The 14,900-nt window shown below is 41.4% G+C and overlaps 1 protein-coding gene across 1 annotated transcript; it reads right to left on the reverse strand.

The window, feature by feature from the left end:
* Positions 1-1,329: 1,329 nt before the first annotated feature.
* Positions 1,330-14,525, reverse strand: LOC144653295 (NACHT domain- and WD repeat-containing protein 1-like). The gene is made up of 8 exons (XM_078513253.1): positions 14,420-14,525; positions 12,491-12,566; positions 11,301-11,748; positions 10,280-10,482; positions 9,668-10,001; positions 7,869-8,596; positions 7,046-7,258; positions 1,330-6,216 (listed from the first exon to the last, which is right to left on the reverse strand). The coding sequence occupies exons 2-8, from the start codon at positions 12,545-12,547 to the stop codon at positions 2,908-2,910; spliced, it is 5,292 nt and encodes a 1,763-aa protein (XP_078369379.1). The 5' UTR covers positions 12,548-12,566; positions 14,420-14,525; the 3' UTR covers positions 1,330-2,907.
* Between the last annotated feature and the right edge of the window lie 375 nt (positions 14,526-14,900).

A 14,900-nucleotide genomic window follows, 5' to 3' on the forward strand; every position in this document is an offset into this window, starting at 1 on the left:
AAGTTTAACTATAGTTAGTTTCAAGTTACGTGACGTCATACCTAACTATAGTTAGTGCTTTCGGTCGTCTTTGCGGTCACACCAATGCAGCTCACTATAGTTAGTTCTGATAAGCTTTTGAATAATTCCAAATTAACAAATGGTAAACGTCACAGCGTGCACTATTGAGTTACAGATGCACGCGGGAGGTTGCTAAGCAGGAAAGAGGGGTAGGGGTGCCCCGGGGGGAGGCCGGAGGGGGTTTTTTTTTTTTTGTGTTCTCCCCCACCCCCCCCTGTCTCTTTATTGCTCACGTTGTGTCTTTTTTTTTTTTTTTTTTTTTTTTTTTCTTTTTTTTTTTTTTTTTTTTTTTTTTTTTTTTTGGGGTTCCTCTTTCTTTTTTTTTTTTTTGTTCTTCCTTCCCCCCCCCCCAACAAAAAAAAAAAAAAAAAAAAAAAAAAAAAAAATATTTTTTTTTTTTTTTTTCTTTTTTCTTAATCCTTTTTTTTTTATTTTTTTTTTGTTTTTTTTTTTTTTTTTTTTTTTTTTTTATAATAAAAAAAAAAAAAAAAAAAAAAAAAAAAAAAGTTGGTGGTCTTTTTTTTTTCTCTTCTCCCTCCCCCCCCCCCCCCCCCCCCCCCGCGCGGGCACCAGCCCCACCCCCCCCCCCCCCCAAGGCAAAAAAAAAAAAAATAAATAAACAAAACACACCCCTCTCTTTACTTTTTTTATAATTTAAATTAGTTCATGAAAGCCCTTGTTGTTGATGTGTGTCTAGTTGTTCCTCTATTTTTTCTATTTTTGCACGGCATCTCGGCGTTGAAGAAAATAAAATGAAGTAAGGATGCTATAAGCCGAAGAATTCAAGCTTTATGTCTGCTAACATTGGTGATATGTACTTTCTTGGCATCTTGTTTTTCCTTTTTTCCTTCCCTTCACGCTTTGTTTTGCATATTTATGTCCATCTCGCACGTGCGAAAAGAATTGTCGCATTCTGATTGGTTTTTCGTTTGTAAACTTAAGACTAACCCATGAACTCTGCTTGGGCATAACTATAGTTAGTGTGTATTGTTTTGGATCAACGAGGCGTAAATTTTCTAACTATAGTTAGGGTGAACAGAGAAGCGGTCACATTACCGAAATATCTAACTATAGTTAACGCCGTCTTAACTATAGTTAGCAGTCCAGATGTGACCGCAGCCAATGACTTTGTCAAGCTATTCACTGTGCCCTTAGCAACCATGCGATAGCTACTGCGCACATTCGGTTGCCCGGCTCCGCTATGTCCCCCTTTTCAATCGTGTAACAAAGGGAGTTTCTTCCCTCCCCCCTGTTCCCCACTTTCATCGTTTACCTTACGAGACGTGTTTTACATTTCAAACGATAAGCAACAGCTACCCGTTATCTTTAACCGAATCGACCAACACAAGACACATGTTAAAAAAAAGAATAAAAAAAGAACATTTTTTAAAAGGAACATGGGTTTTAAACTTTTGTAATGAAATATTGGCCGCTTTCACACTAAAGACGAACAAATCGTCTGAGACGCATAAATCGTCTTATTGTGAAAACGGGACAGTTCGATTTTGGACGTCTAGACGAAAAAGTCGTTTAAAAGCTGTCTTAAATTCTCTCTAGACGAGACGATTTGTCCGACCTCCAGTGTGAAAACGGCCATTAACATTCTCTTTTGATCGGGTTGGCAAAGAACTCTAAAAAGAGCTCTAGATCACCAATATTCTCAAAAATTTCCATTGCGGTCGGCTGTTCGAATGAGTGAGAAATTACACTAGTTTTAAAATCCGCGGCAAGTGTAAACTATTTTCCACTTGAGCGGCTTTTCGAATGGGTATTGTTTTACTCTTGGCGATCTCGAAACGCGCCATTTTCAAACGCAAATCCAACTGGCAGTTTTTCAAACCGAAAAGAACAGTGGTTCTTCTTCACCAATTTTAAAACTTAAAACGGATTCTTGTAAAGAAGAGATCAATGTTTCATTTTCTGTGCGTGCATTTTTTAAATTCAGTTAAAATTTTCAGAAATTCGCTTTCTAAAACGGCCTCCATACAAAAAGGCCAATTTTACTGTATTTCAAGTGCAAAAGAACATTCCTAATGCTTGTTCAATCTTCTTCGTTTTAGCCTTAAAATGTAAATATAACATTCATCTTCAAAAATCTGTGCGTGCATTGTTAGTTATTTACCTCTTAAAATCAGTGAACAAGTTTTATTAACGCTACTATGCCGATTTTGTCCCTTTCTTCTCTTAATTGTCAGCGCACTTGCGTTCAAATTTGCCGCTTCGCTAATTATGAATAATTAATGATGTCCATGATTCTGGCCTACGTTTCTTTTTTCAGAAAAAAATAATACTGAAATAGAACTTGGTAATAGAGCGGTTTTCACTTGAGTGTCGAAAGTAAATTGCGTTTGCTTTGGTTTTGCATTGCTTCGCTTAGTGATTGGCTTAAAAATCTCGCGCCACTTTCTCAGCCAATCACAACTTAAACCAAAACCAATCGTGACTCGCTCGCGCACGTTTTCCCGCGCTTCGTGCCAGCTACATGTTTTTGCTTCTAGTTTTGATTGGTTCACTCGATTGTCCGTGTCTTTTGTGATTGGCCGAAGTAATTACATTGGTTTTGGTTTTACGACACTCGATTGAAAACTGCTCTATGCTGTAAAGTCACGTTGACGTGTTCCTCAATACACGTGCGTAACAAAGTCCTGGAAACCCAAGCTAGCACTAGCAATACCCCTTTGTAAATATAACTGCGAAAACATTGCTTCAAAAAGTGAAAAAACTATAGTCACTAAATAATTACATCTCAAGAATGATATAAAATAGAAAAATATAAAACTACGTGTTGATGTAGTTTCGGAACACAGTCATTTCTTCGTTAGTAATTTTTTCTCACAGTACACAGACCTAAGCTAAAGGACTGTTGTCGTCATCCTTATCAGTATCCATGCCGTCTTCAGCCGAAGGCTTCCCTAATTCGGAGTCCTCAGCGGTTGCTTCTACGGGCAAACCATCATATGGAGACCTCAAATCTTCTTCTCGTGCCTTGCCTTTCTGCCCGGGACGGTGTAAATGGAGAATCATTAGATTTGGGTTTTCTCCCATCCCCAGAGCGAGCCTGTCTCCAATAATTTTTACGTGATTTGGATGACCATCTGTCGTGAAGGACGCCAGCTTCTTCCCGGTCTTTGTGTCCCATGCGTCAAAGCTGTTTACTTCCTGGGATTTGGTGATGATCACCTCGCCATCTGGTGAAAGATAAAGTTCGGTTACGGGTGGAGAAGGGATGATACGCAGAACCTCGCCTGTTTTAACACTCCAGATTTTGATGCCCTGGTTGCCTGTTCCAGTTACGGCTGTCATTGACGCTCCTGAAACTGCGATGGTGCTGGCTGTTTCGTATGCTTCTGGATCGAACAGCTTCCGTATGAGCTGACCAGTATGTAGATCCCAAAGAAGCGGCTGTGAATACTGAACTAAATTTACCAGATATTTGCCATCATCGGATATCCGTGCGTTGAAGAGCATTAGCTGCTCACCTTCGTACTTCAAAATCTTGTGGGTGAAACTGGTTGTGTCGATGGCAATCAAAGGCAGCTCTTTGTCCTTGTGCTGGGTCATGTGGCCTGCCAGCGAACACACAGCCATTTTGCCATTGTTGCTGATAAGCAGCTCTTCAAATCTCTGCTTTTCTTTAAATTTCACGACTTTCACGACTTTCCCACTGTCAACATCCCACACTTTCACAAATCGCCTCCCTCGTGAAAACGACAGCATACGCTTCTGGTCAATGAATCCGAAGGCATTCATCCTCTTGCACGCCTTTCCATCCAAATTCCTCTCAATCTTTCCCTCAGCAAAGTTGAAAACTTTGTAGTGTGGAAGATCCTGGTCGTAGATGAAGCCGACACCACGGGTGGCAGTGCACATGCGAACTGGATTCGGGAACACCTTCAAGTTCATCAGACGGCGCACTCTTTTACCACTCAGCGCGTCCCACACGTCGATCTCGCTTTGCAGCTGGATAACAGCTGTGGCAAGAATATGGCGCTGATCAAAACTAGGCGAAACAGCTGATATTTGATCAGCTACCGTGTTGCCTTGAATCTCACTTAGGACAGTGTCCTTCTTATTTTCGTCATCTTCCTCTCGACGTTTGTCGTAGACTCGGAGAATGTTGTCTTGTCCAATTGCCAAGATGTTGATGCCATCGCGGGTATAAATGCGCAACCGGAAGATTGGACTTCTAAGGCACTTCTCCATTTCTCTGGTTTCCAGATTCAAAATGCAGATTTCAAACATATCGACAGTCACAACCTTTGTGCCGTCATCAGTTATCTGCATTCGATGAAGACCTTCCTGCATCTTGAAATTAGTCAACTCGCGAATTAAACTTCCAGAAAGATCGTACAATCGCAAATTATCAAATGAAGATGACATCACGGCCACTTGATCTAAAGACGTTATTTTGATTTCCTTAATGAAAACGTTTTGGCCCTCTTTGTTTTTGGGATACGATACAGTGATCTTGCGAACTTCTTTGCCAATTTCCACGTCAATGAAGTGCACAGTGCTCTTGCCTCTGAGATTGTAAACAGCATGTTTTCCACGTGCATCCAGAGAGCCAAGTTCTTCTTCTGTGTTGACATCTTTCAGTTTTAACTGGTGAAGCAGTTTACCATTCTCTACCTGCCAGATCTTCAGTGCGTCGGGACAGATGGCTACCAGTAAGTTCTCTTCATCAGCAAATGAAACTGGAGCTTGGGGAGAGTATGAGAACCATTCATCATCATTCACCTCGAATTCTTGAATTATTCGCCCGGTCAGCGTATTGAGCAGGAAAATCTTGTGCGATCCAGCAAGTAGCAACAAGTCAGGATTCTTCTGGCTTATTTGGCTGAAATTTGTGCGGTAAAGGTCGGTTGGCTCTGTCATGGTAAACTTTCGCAGCTCATTTCCACTGACGTAATCAATGATTCTGATGACTAAACCTTCCGAGCTCTGGCTAGTGACTGCAATAGTGCGATTGTCTTTGGCAATGCTGACCACGTCAGTACCAAACTGCGTCAAACCTATTGCTGAACGCAAAGCTCCTCCAGGTGCTGTCAAACACTTTCGGTTTGGCAGGAAGCAAGCTGTCGAGGGATTTAATGCTTGCTTCAAAACCTTGTACACATCAGGGTACTTTTCTTGCCTCTGCAGAAAGTTGTACATTCGACCAATCAGTTGAGTGGGAAGTTGGTTGCTGTCCTGGGAAAGCGGATGAGCTGAGAGTTGTAAACATTCGTGAAGAAGTTCCACATCGTCATCTTTTGGTTTTGCGTTAAGATACGACGAAAAATCACTTATGAGCACTTGAAGGGAGGTTCCTCGGAGCTTTGCTAGTAGAAATTCGAAGTTGCAAAGACATTCTTCTCTCATCTTTTCGAGGTTTCCAGAACGTAACAAGTGGAATGGCAGTTCACTCAACTTGCGAAGATTGTAGATCTCTTTGCCTTCACGAGAGTCGAACATCAACGGCTGCTTTGGCACCAACCTGTCCATGGACATCTCCTTGCCTTCTTTATTAACATATGGCTTCTTCACTCCCCCAGACCACTTACCAAGAAAGTAGTCACTCATGTTAGTGTGAATCTTCATCCTTTGCTCATCTGTCAAATATCGCTCCTGAGCGGCCTCTATGAACTGACGATGATACCAGAATACCACTTGAGTGCCGTCGGCTCCTCGTTCGATCAGATAGTCTCCTATGTCCGACCGAATACGAATCCACAACAAGGGCGGAAGTCTTCTTACTGGCGGTGTCCAGTACTGGTAGACATCATTCAGAACTTCGTCATCCAAAGAAAGGAGGTCTTCTAGCTCTGGCTCCGTCAAACCGTTCTTGGATGCAGTGATGTAAGCCAATGCATGGCTGACGAGTATTTTTCCATGACGCCTTTCAACTCGGTTAAACATGTCATCGATGATCTCTCGTACAGTTGGCTCAAGATACAACTCGGATTGAGGAGTATACGAGTTCCATCGCAGGGCTTCGTCGAATGATAGTTTGAGGTAGAGAGGAAGAGGGCACTTTTGGAATGATTCCATGACGTAGGATTTCTGTTTTGGTAGGATGGTCCGATTGGCTGCCTTTAACCAGGTGTCAAGGATGACGTCTGCTTCATCGAGAGGGATCTTTGGTACTTCCATAAAACATTTATCAGGCAGGATGGTCTAAGATGTAAAACAAAAGCATAAATAAGGGAACTTTATGCGATTTACTAAGCTCGCTATACCGGGCATCCAAGGTTCTTTTTTTCAGTACGAGTATAGGCCATGGAAACATAGCCTGCGAACGCAGACGTATTTCTGGCTGTCGTTTCTCTCCACTAAAAAGTTCGGCGGAAAGAAACGACAGCCTGAAATACGTCTGCGTTCGCAGGCTAATGGAAACACCATTCTACAGCAATTCAATCTTATTATGAACATTGAGGCAAATATTCGTTTTACATCATAGTAAGTTAGAGTGGTTTTCAAATGGCATCAGCTAACAAATTACGACGAACAAAAATTTAGACGACAAAAACAAGCCAGACCTCGAAGCAACATTACAACCTATAACTTGTCCAAAGCGAGGCGTAACACGTGTAAACCACGACACAATTGAAATCGGTTTTGCTTCTATTTGGTTGAAAAAAAGAGTGATTGTTCGGATTGGTTACAACATGTTGCATTAATAATAAAGCTCAACACACGCAGACCAAAACGGAAAACAGCTTGTTTCCAAAACACCAGAAGTAAAACTTGGAATACAGTCAACTCTCTCTTAACGGACACCTCTATATGACGGACACTTCCATAAGACAGACACCTAGTGTTGTTTCCTTCCCTTTTTCGGTCATTTTATTGTAATTTAACTCCCTATAAGACGGACACCTCTCTAAGACGGTCAGTTGGGGCCAGTCCCGACGGTGTACGTCTTAGAGAGAGTTGACTGTAGTACACATTATTCCATTTCTTTTTCTATAGATATATACTGTCGGCTTTATTTTTTAGTACTTACTCTCAGACTGGGTAATGCCTGGTATTCTTCGCCAGGTAGAGTTGAAAGGATGGCGTACACGTTTCTTGGTAACTGTCTTGGAAACCAGTCCATCTGTCGACCGCTGTCATCGATAGAAAGCTGATCCAGTGAGTCCAAAACCAGAACAACGGGTTGATTTTCAGCCGATTTCTCCAGGCATTCTTGGAAGTAATCTTTTAGGGATTTCATGTCCTAAACAAATATGAAAAATCATGCTAAATGAAATTGGAATTCGATGTCCGCTTAGCAATGATTCGATTTCTCTCTTGATTAATTTTTTTCTCGATAATGAGACAACGAGAAGACGTTTTTAAGCAAAATGACGGCCAATCAGAGACGACAGCCAATAAGAACGGGGAGCAACAGTGTGGGCGTGGGTTTAAACCTCGCTCACTCGCTGGAGTAGGTAAAGGTTTAAAAGTCTGCATACGAGCTTAGTGGCCAATCAGGTGGAATCTATCCCGGTTTCCATTGCATGACGCGACTAGGAGTATTTCTAATCCCCCTGGGTGAGATGCTAGTCTATCGAAGGGATGCCCCCCAGAACTGCATTCACAAGTAACAATTTATACACCTGATTAGAGAAAGGCACTATGAGAGCAAAGGGCCTTGCCCAAGAACACAAACCAGTGCCCGGCCATGGCTCGATCCCGGACCGCTTGATGCAGAGTCCAGCATACTTACAATTAGGCCACCACGCCTCCTACCTGCTGGAGTGGTATGGTACGATCAATCATTGAGCAGGCGGCGTATCATAAATTCAAAACTAAAATACTATCATATACTAAAATCTGTCAGTTACCTCTGGTATATCTTCAGTTTTCTGTCCAGTAGCTTTACACAGCTGAATACACATGCTTCTTAGAAGAGGTCTAATACCAGATGAATCGGGTGATGTGCCAATGAATCGCAAAACGACTATAGGACACTCGTCTTCGATCCACGTTTTCACTTCGGTTGCGATTTTGGCCATGATTGAGGTCTTTCCACAGCCTGATTCCCCGTACAACACAACACTGTGTTTATCATGTTTCACCATAGTATTCTTGGCGGCTTTCAAGAACTCTTTACGACCATGGAATGATTTACACTTCTTTTGGCAAAATGAACCATGCTGAAAGATCTCCTCTGCAAATGCATCTCTTGCGCCTGATGTCTCTTTCTCCTGAATGCCGTTTTCAATCATTTGAGTCAACGTGCCATAAAAGTCTTTACACAACTTCTCTATGTAGTTTGAGTGCGCAGTGGACGCCGAAGGATCGACACCATTGTCAGACCATTTGATGTCATAATTCACGATATTTGTGCTTGGCAGGGCTTGTGGGAGGTCTGTTTCTCGAAGAACGTTAAGAAATTTCTGCGCAGTTTCATCCACGGTGGAATTAGCGCCCCATGTCTTGTCCATGAATTTCCCAGCGTTGTTACTTGTGATGTTGGCCTGAAGATCTGAAATTACTCTTTTGAACCAGAAGCAGTGTTTTGAAGGATTCGATGCATTAATGATGCCTCGCCGGATCTCGTCCTCGGTTACTGAAAAGACAAGAAAAATTATTGAAGAATGTTGCCGATACTTCAAATGAAGGTTTGCATCTATAGATGTATTCTTAAATTCATATCGGATAGACATGTTGTTCGCGGTTTAATTGCCTTTAAAGGCCTGGTAATACGGGCAACATTTTTGTTCAACTTGTCTCGCAACATTGTTGCGGCATTGCAAGTTTAACGAGTTGTTGCCCGCATTACTACCGCGCGCTCTACTTATCTTGCAACAAATTTCGGTGTTGCAAGTTGCAGCAACATGTTGCACAAAGTAGAACCGAGTTATACTTTTTGCATCAATTTTTTTCAACTTGCAACACCGAAATTTGTTGCGAGACAAGTTGAGCGCGCGGTATGTAATACGTGATACGGGCAACAACTCGTTCAACTTGCAATGTCACAATGTTGCGAGACAAGTTTAACAAAAATGTTGCCCGTATTACCGGGCCTTAAGAATTGCACCACACATTTCAATGGGCCGCTTTCCGACACACTAGAAAACCAGAAGGGTTTTTTGGAAAAACAGGACATTTGTGATCTGTTCCAGATTGGGATTAAGGCGAGTGGAAAAAGGCGAGGCGAGGAGTTTTGGCTCTTTCGCCACTTCTCTCCCACCAACCCTAGCATTTTTGCCTTGCCATTTTTTCGTCAAGGGAGTCGAAAGAGAGGCCGACCACGGAACACGTCCGCTAGAAGCAGAGATCAAGTCCATGGGCAAGAGTTGATACCAGCTAGAGAGGGATGCACAGGACAAGGGGGCTATGGCGAGAGGCTGTTTATAGCCTGTGCTCCTGAGAAAAAAGTGAAGGACTACTACTACTACTACTACTACTACTACTACTACTACTACTATATTTTTTTTTGTTTTACTCGCCGTTATTTTTGCTTCTACGAAAGAAACCGAACGCCTTGAGCATGCTATGACAATTTTTGTCACGGTCTGTAGGCGCTTTGCTGTAAGCCGTTGTTTGCTAACAACGCATATGGTTTAGTGAAACAGCTGTCTGGCATTGACTAATTACACGCATTACATACGTGGAAGCTCAAATTCATAAATCATACCTGACATATAGTACTTATGCCGTTCACTCTTGTTAGCCAAAGCCTTGTCAGCAGCCATCCTTAGAACAACTTGCAATCTCTCAAACGCCGTCCACCATTCACCAGACGCCTTCTTACGTAACTCCTCGTTGTCATAATTACGATAATTAGGCAGCAGTGATGTGATTGGCTGCAGCAGATGTTGAGCGGGAACTGAGTTGTCATCTCGCCAGAACCAGTGTTTCAGCAGTTGAAGGTCGTCTTTGTTATCAACTGCGCCAAGGAGCTTCTCAAACTCGGATGCTGGAATCTTTGCAGGGAAGGGACGGTAGCCATACTTTTGCCCTAAAAAGGTCTGAAATAAAGAATGAGACGCACCAAGTAAATAAACAAATAAAATCCAAAAGGCATTTGATTGGCATAATCATCCAGACATATATAATGTCTTAGAACCGAATTATTGCCACATTAATCAATTTGATCAAAAAAAATTATAGTGGCAAAAAAGTCATTAGGAAAATGAAGACTAACTTACCTATAGCGAGTTTGTATGTTTCTTAGTAACTTATGCGATTATTGACTATGGACCAATTTTTTATCAAGACATCCTAAATAATCAAAAATCAAACTCACAATGAAGTTGGGTCCAGTCGACAGCTTCTGACATGCGCGTAGCTCCCTCATGCAGAGTTCAGTGGTCATGTGATCATCAGTAGACTCGTCCCGGACTCCCCATCTCATGTCGACCACTTGAAAATCATAGCCTCTCTCTTGACAGTAAGACTTGAGTCGAGGGTAGACTTTTTCCATCAATGTGTTACGCTCCACGGATGTGTCTTCGGAAAACAAATACGTACAAGAAAAGTAAAGGTACATACTTTGCAAGTATCCAATAAAGAGGCAGCGTGGCCTAGTGGTAGGGCGCTGGACTTGTAATCTGGAGGTCCCGGGTTCAAATCCACCTCCCTGCCACTTCGTCTTCGGTCGTCCCGAATTCAACTACTCCACGCTTTGTAAATAGCCAACCAGTTAGCCTCCTGCCAGTTGGGGTTTTTAACAGGTTTATGTTCGATTTGCAATTCACAGGGAGCAGGGGCACCACAGCGGTGTCACTGATGGGAGGGCTCGCCTCCCACCAATCTGGTCCGGGTTCGAATCCTGGACCTAACTTTATATGTGGGTTGAGTTGTCTGGTGATTCTCACTTGTTCCAAGGGTTATCTCTACAATCTCTGACTAAACGGTTGAGACACTGTAAATTTTCACCAATTTGGGTACTCCAGCTCATTTTTGTCAATCCCCCTCCCCTATTTCAATGTTGTCAATGTTGTCGTGTTATGGAAGCAAAGCCTGGTAAATTGCAAACCCCATAAAACAACATTGAGTGGGGAAAAAGGGGGATAACATGTCTTTAACAAGCTTGCAAGTCAAGACATTCGAAAAAAATCTGTGCAATGCGTTTGTCTCAACTGGTTTTGTCCGAGAGTGTAGGTTTGAAATCTCTGGTTTTCCTCCCTTCTCAAAAACCAGTGCTCCAAATTCCAATTGGATCTTGACGTACAAAATCTTTTTAACGAGCTCCAGAGAGCTCGTTGTACGTGGAAAATTAATTTACATTTCTATATGAAAAATAACGTATTTAAAAGCATATTTACCAGTGAAAGTAGAACTTGTGAAGATTCGAACGATTTTAACGTTCTCTGGGAATTCACTTTTCAGGTCCCCCATCAAGGCCTTTTTTAGCTTCTCGCTGTAACTGGAAACATTTCCAGGAACTGCGTTGTCGTTATCTTTCTCTTCATCACATGCCTCTTCTTCATCGCCTTCAACATCTTCATCTTCATCTACATCCTCATCTTCATTTTCTTCCTCTTGTTGTTCATCTTCTTGATCCTCGTCTTCGTTTTCCTCCTCTTCGTCGGATTTTTCTTCGTTCTCGCTGTCTTCTTTGACCTCATCTTCTTGTCCTGATCTTTCTTCCTCTTGATCGTCACACGATCCCTTCTCTGAAGCCTCTTTCTCTTCTTGTTCCTCTTCTTCCCCTTCCTGTTCCTCCTCTTTCTCTTCCTGTTCCTCAGGAGATGCTTCAGCTTCCACACGCTCCTGTGTCAAGTGAGTCAGTTAGTCATTCTATTGTTTATTTATACACGTAGCGCCAAGGAGCTAAAGTCAGCTTGTTTAAAACGGACTTGTTTCATTCATTTAATCAATCATTTGTTAACGATTTGTTAAGAAGAATCGTTCAAGCTAATTAAGATAATACAAAGTGAAAATGGTATATTTCAAATACAACATCAGGTTTAAAAAGTCATTCCGATTATCGCGTGTTCGTCGCTTGCCTCGCCTTATAGTCCTCTAGCTCTGTTACTCATATGTCTATGAGTAACAGAGACATATTATATAGAAATCGGTGCATCCTTCATTTTTTCTGACAAGGTTTTATTCCGAGTTAAAGAAAATCTTCAGAAATTATGAGTAACAATTATTCAAATGCTTGGTATGAAGAATTAAGTTCAGAATAGGAATAGAAACTCGGAAGAGAAAGAGGCTTTCCTAAACGTGAATAAAATCATCACAGCAGCGTTGTTGGCAGATGGTTTTCCATTACAAATACTAATAGTGATACAGTTCTTAAAAAAAAACAAGTTTGGGATAGGGTAGGTATTTTCGGGGTCTAGTCTAGTATGGGGTTACAAAGTCAGCTAAACATGGTCTGGTGTAGGGTAAGGGTTTCAGAGTCCCAGCAGCACACCCCCACCCAAAAATATACAGACGACCCCCCGGGGCGCTACCAAGGTAGCTTTTGTTGGACCAGTAAGGAGTAAGACATTTGGAGAAACAATACCTCATTTTGTTGCTGCTGAAGCTTTCGCTTCTTTTTCCTGGAAACAGCACTTCCCATGGTAATGTTTGGATCTCAGCTACATAATGCAATGGTTAGTGGTGAGAATTCTGATGTTGACAATGAATACCAATGTATCTCTAATAGGCTCTAGAGCGGTTTTCACTTGAGTGTCGAAAGTAAATTGCGTTTGCTTTGGTTTTGCATTACTACGCTTAGTGATTGGCTTAAAATTCTCGCGCCACTTTCTCAGCCAATCAGAACTTAAACCAAAACCAATCGTGACTCGCTCGCGCACGTTTTCCCGCGCTTCGTGCCAGCTACATGTATTTGCTTTGAGTTTTGATTGGTTGACTGGATTGTCTGTATTCTTTGTGATTGGCCAGAGTAATAACTTTGGTTTTGGTTTTACGACACTCAATTGAAAACCGCTCTATTTACTTGTAGTATTTATTATCAGTATATTATGAAATAAACCACGTGATTGTCAACTGCAGAGTTCAGTTGTAATTTAGTAGGAGTGATCGTCGCAATATAACTGTTTCAAGTACAACTCACTTGTGGCCTAGGCCTGCTCTCGAGAACTCGAAAAAATCGTGGGTTCGAATTTCTTTCAAGTTTCAGTTGACTTCTGGCCTCTCCTTGCAACTGTTCAGGGCCGTAGCCGCTTTGAAGCAAACCGAGACGGGGGAAAGAAAATACCTAGGAAGGGAATTTAAGAATGGGCATTGCTCCAGTCATGATATTTTTTCTGGCCACGGTCTAGCTGTGGGACTAAAGACTAAGGTTAAGAACAGTTTTATACAGTTTTATATTACTTGTGATAAACTGTGAAACACTAAGAACCCATTCTTTCATAATATGTTGCTGCTTCTTCGAGGCAGGGCTTAATAACATTCAAAAGTATGACTAGTGATATGACTAAAAATGTAAATATGACTAGTGGCGTAATTTACGTCAAGAGACAATTGTTACTTTCTCAATCTGATGTCACTTTAGGCAGCTAACGTGTACTTGTGTTTTCCAAAGAGATCTGAGCTAAAGAAATTCTAAACATCGAAAAGAAACAAATGAAAACATAAAATAAAAATGAGTGATTACTGCTGTTTTTGATTGAGGCAATTGTAATTTGCCATTAAGAACGTGCATTTCTGCACGAAAAAGCCTCCAACCGGAAAATCTAATGACGAAATCACAACAATAAAGCCAAAAGTTTTTTCTTTTAATTTTTCCTTTGTGCAAACAAACTTCAAATGGTTGACCTGCTGTGACAGAGTAGAGCTGATATGCATTTTAGGCCGAGGCTCTCTACTCTTGTAAACATCAAGCGAAATTATGTAGTTTAGTACTTTTTAAGATTATCCGCATCTAAAGACGTCGGTGAATATATAACGGCTGGTATCTAATAGAGTGATGAAGATCTAAAATCGTATAAACTTGGAGAAAAAACAACATATCGCGAAAAATTCACTTCAATCGACCAAGTAATTTTGTCAGTAGCCGCAAATTTAATAAATTTTAAAATCTCTTTCATCGATGTAGGTAGCATGAGGTAGCGCGTTCTTAGTATGTTAACTTACATGTCAAAGAGCTAATTGGCTTCAGTTTTGGACGAAGATTTTTAAGTGAACTCGTGCATCTTCCACGCGAGTTTTTTAATTTAGCCTTGCGTGACAGAACATAATTAGCTCCGATTTGCATAGTATAAAATCGTGCTTTTTACAAATTTCTTGTCACTTCCCGATGAAGGCTAAAGTTTCAGCTGAAACGTTGAGACTTTTTACGAAATTTTACGAGCATTTTCAACAACATATCGCGAACGTTTTTGTTTTCAATCATGGCTGGGTAAACGTTTTAGCTCTTTTAAGCAGTGAAGGCAGCGAGCAGTGCCAAGCTAGCTCGCGTGCGGCTAAATATTCTCTAGTCACTTACCTGCTCACCAGCAGCTTGCCAAGCTGAAAAATAACCGGTGTCGCTTGTTCGTGAAAAAAAAATTAGTTTGATGCTCGGTATTTTAAGCAGAAAACTAAGCCGCCCGGGATATGACAAAAATACGCAACATCAGTTACCCGCGCTCAGGACTTCTGGTCAAAAGCGATTTTAATATATTAATCTTCTAGAACATGACTAAATAAATAAAGTTAACCTATCTTTAACGTTTGATACCATGGCAACAAAGTAGTTAGATCAAAGTTAGTGATTTCAGAATGCACAAAATAATAAGTATACCACGTGACGATTGCAGTTTCCACAGACTATCACAGCTGCATGGCTTCAAAAAGCCTAGCCCTTGGCATGTTAGAATTACCTTGCTCTCATTGAACGTTATGTATAACATGAAAGATAGCGAGTTAGCTTGTTTACCAAATCTTAGTTGCTCGCTTGGTCAGTCAAGTAACACAGCTACAAGTAA

The sequence above is a fragment of the Oculina patagonica genome, chromosome 5, assembly GCF_052425735.1.
Source record: "Oculina patagonica isolate OP01 chromosome 5, crgOcupat, whole genome shotgun sequence".
Classification (NCBI taxonomy): Eukaryota; Metazoa; Cnidaria; class Anthozoa; order Scleractinia; family Oculinidae; genus Oculina; species Oculina patagonica.

What these genes read in the sequence shown, in the direction of transcription:
- LOC144653295 (XM_078513253.1), bottom strand. Translation starts at nt 12,547, where the DNA reads ATGGGAAGTGCTGTTTCCAGGAAAAAGAAGCGAAAGCTTCAGCAGCAA. An exon ending in CACAAGTTCTACTTTCACTG is followed by an intron (nt 10,483 to 11,300) that starts GTAAATATGCTT and finishes TGTTTTCCGAAG; the next exon opens with ACACATCCGTGGAGCGTAAC. An exon ending in GCATAAGTACTATATGTCAG is followed by an intron (nt 8,597 to 9,667) that starts GTATGATTTATG and finishes TTGTCTTTTCAG; the next exon opens with TAACCGAGGACGAGATCCGG.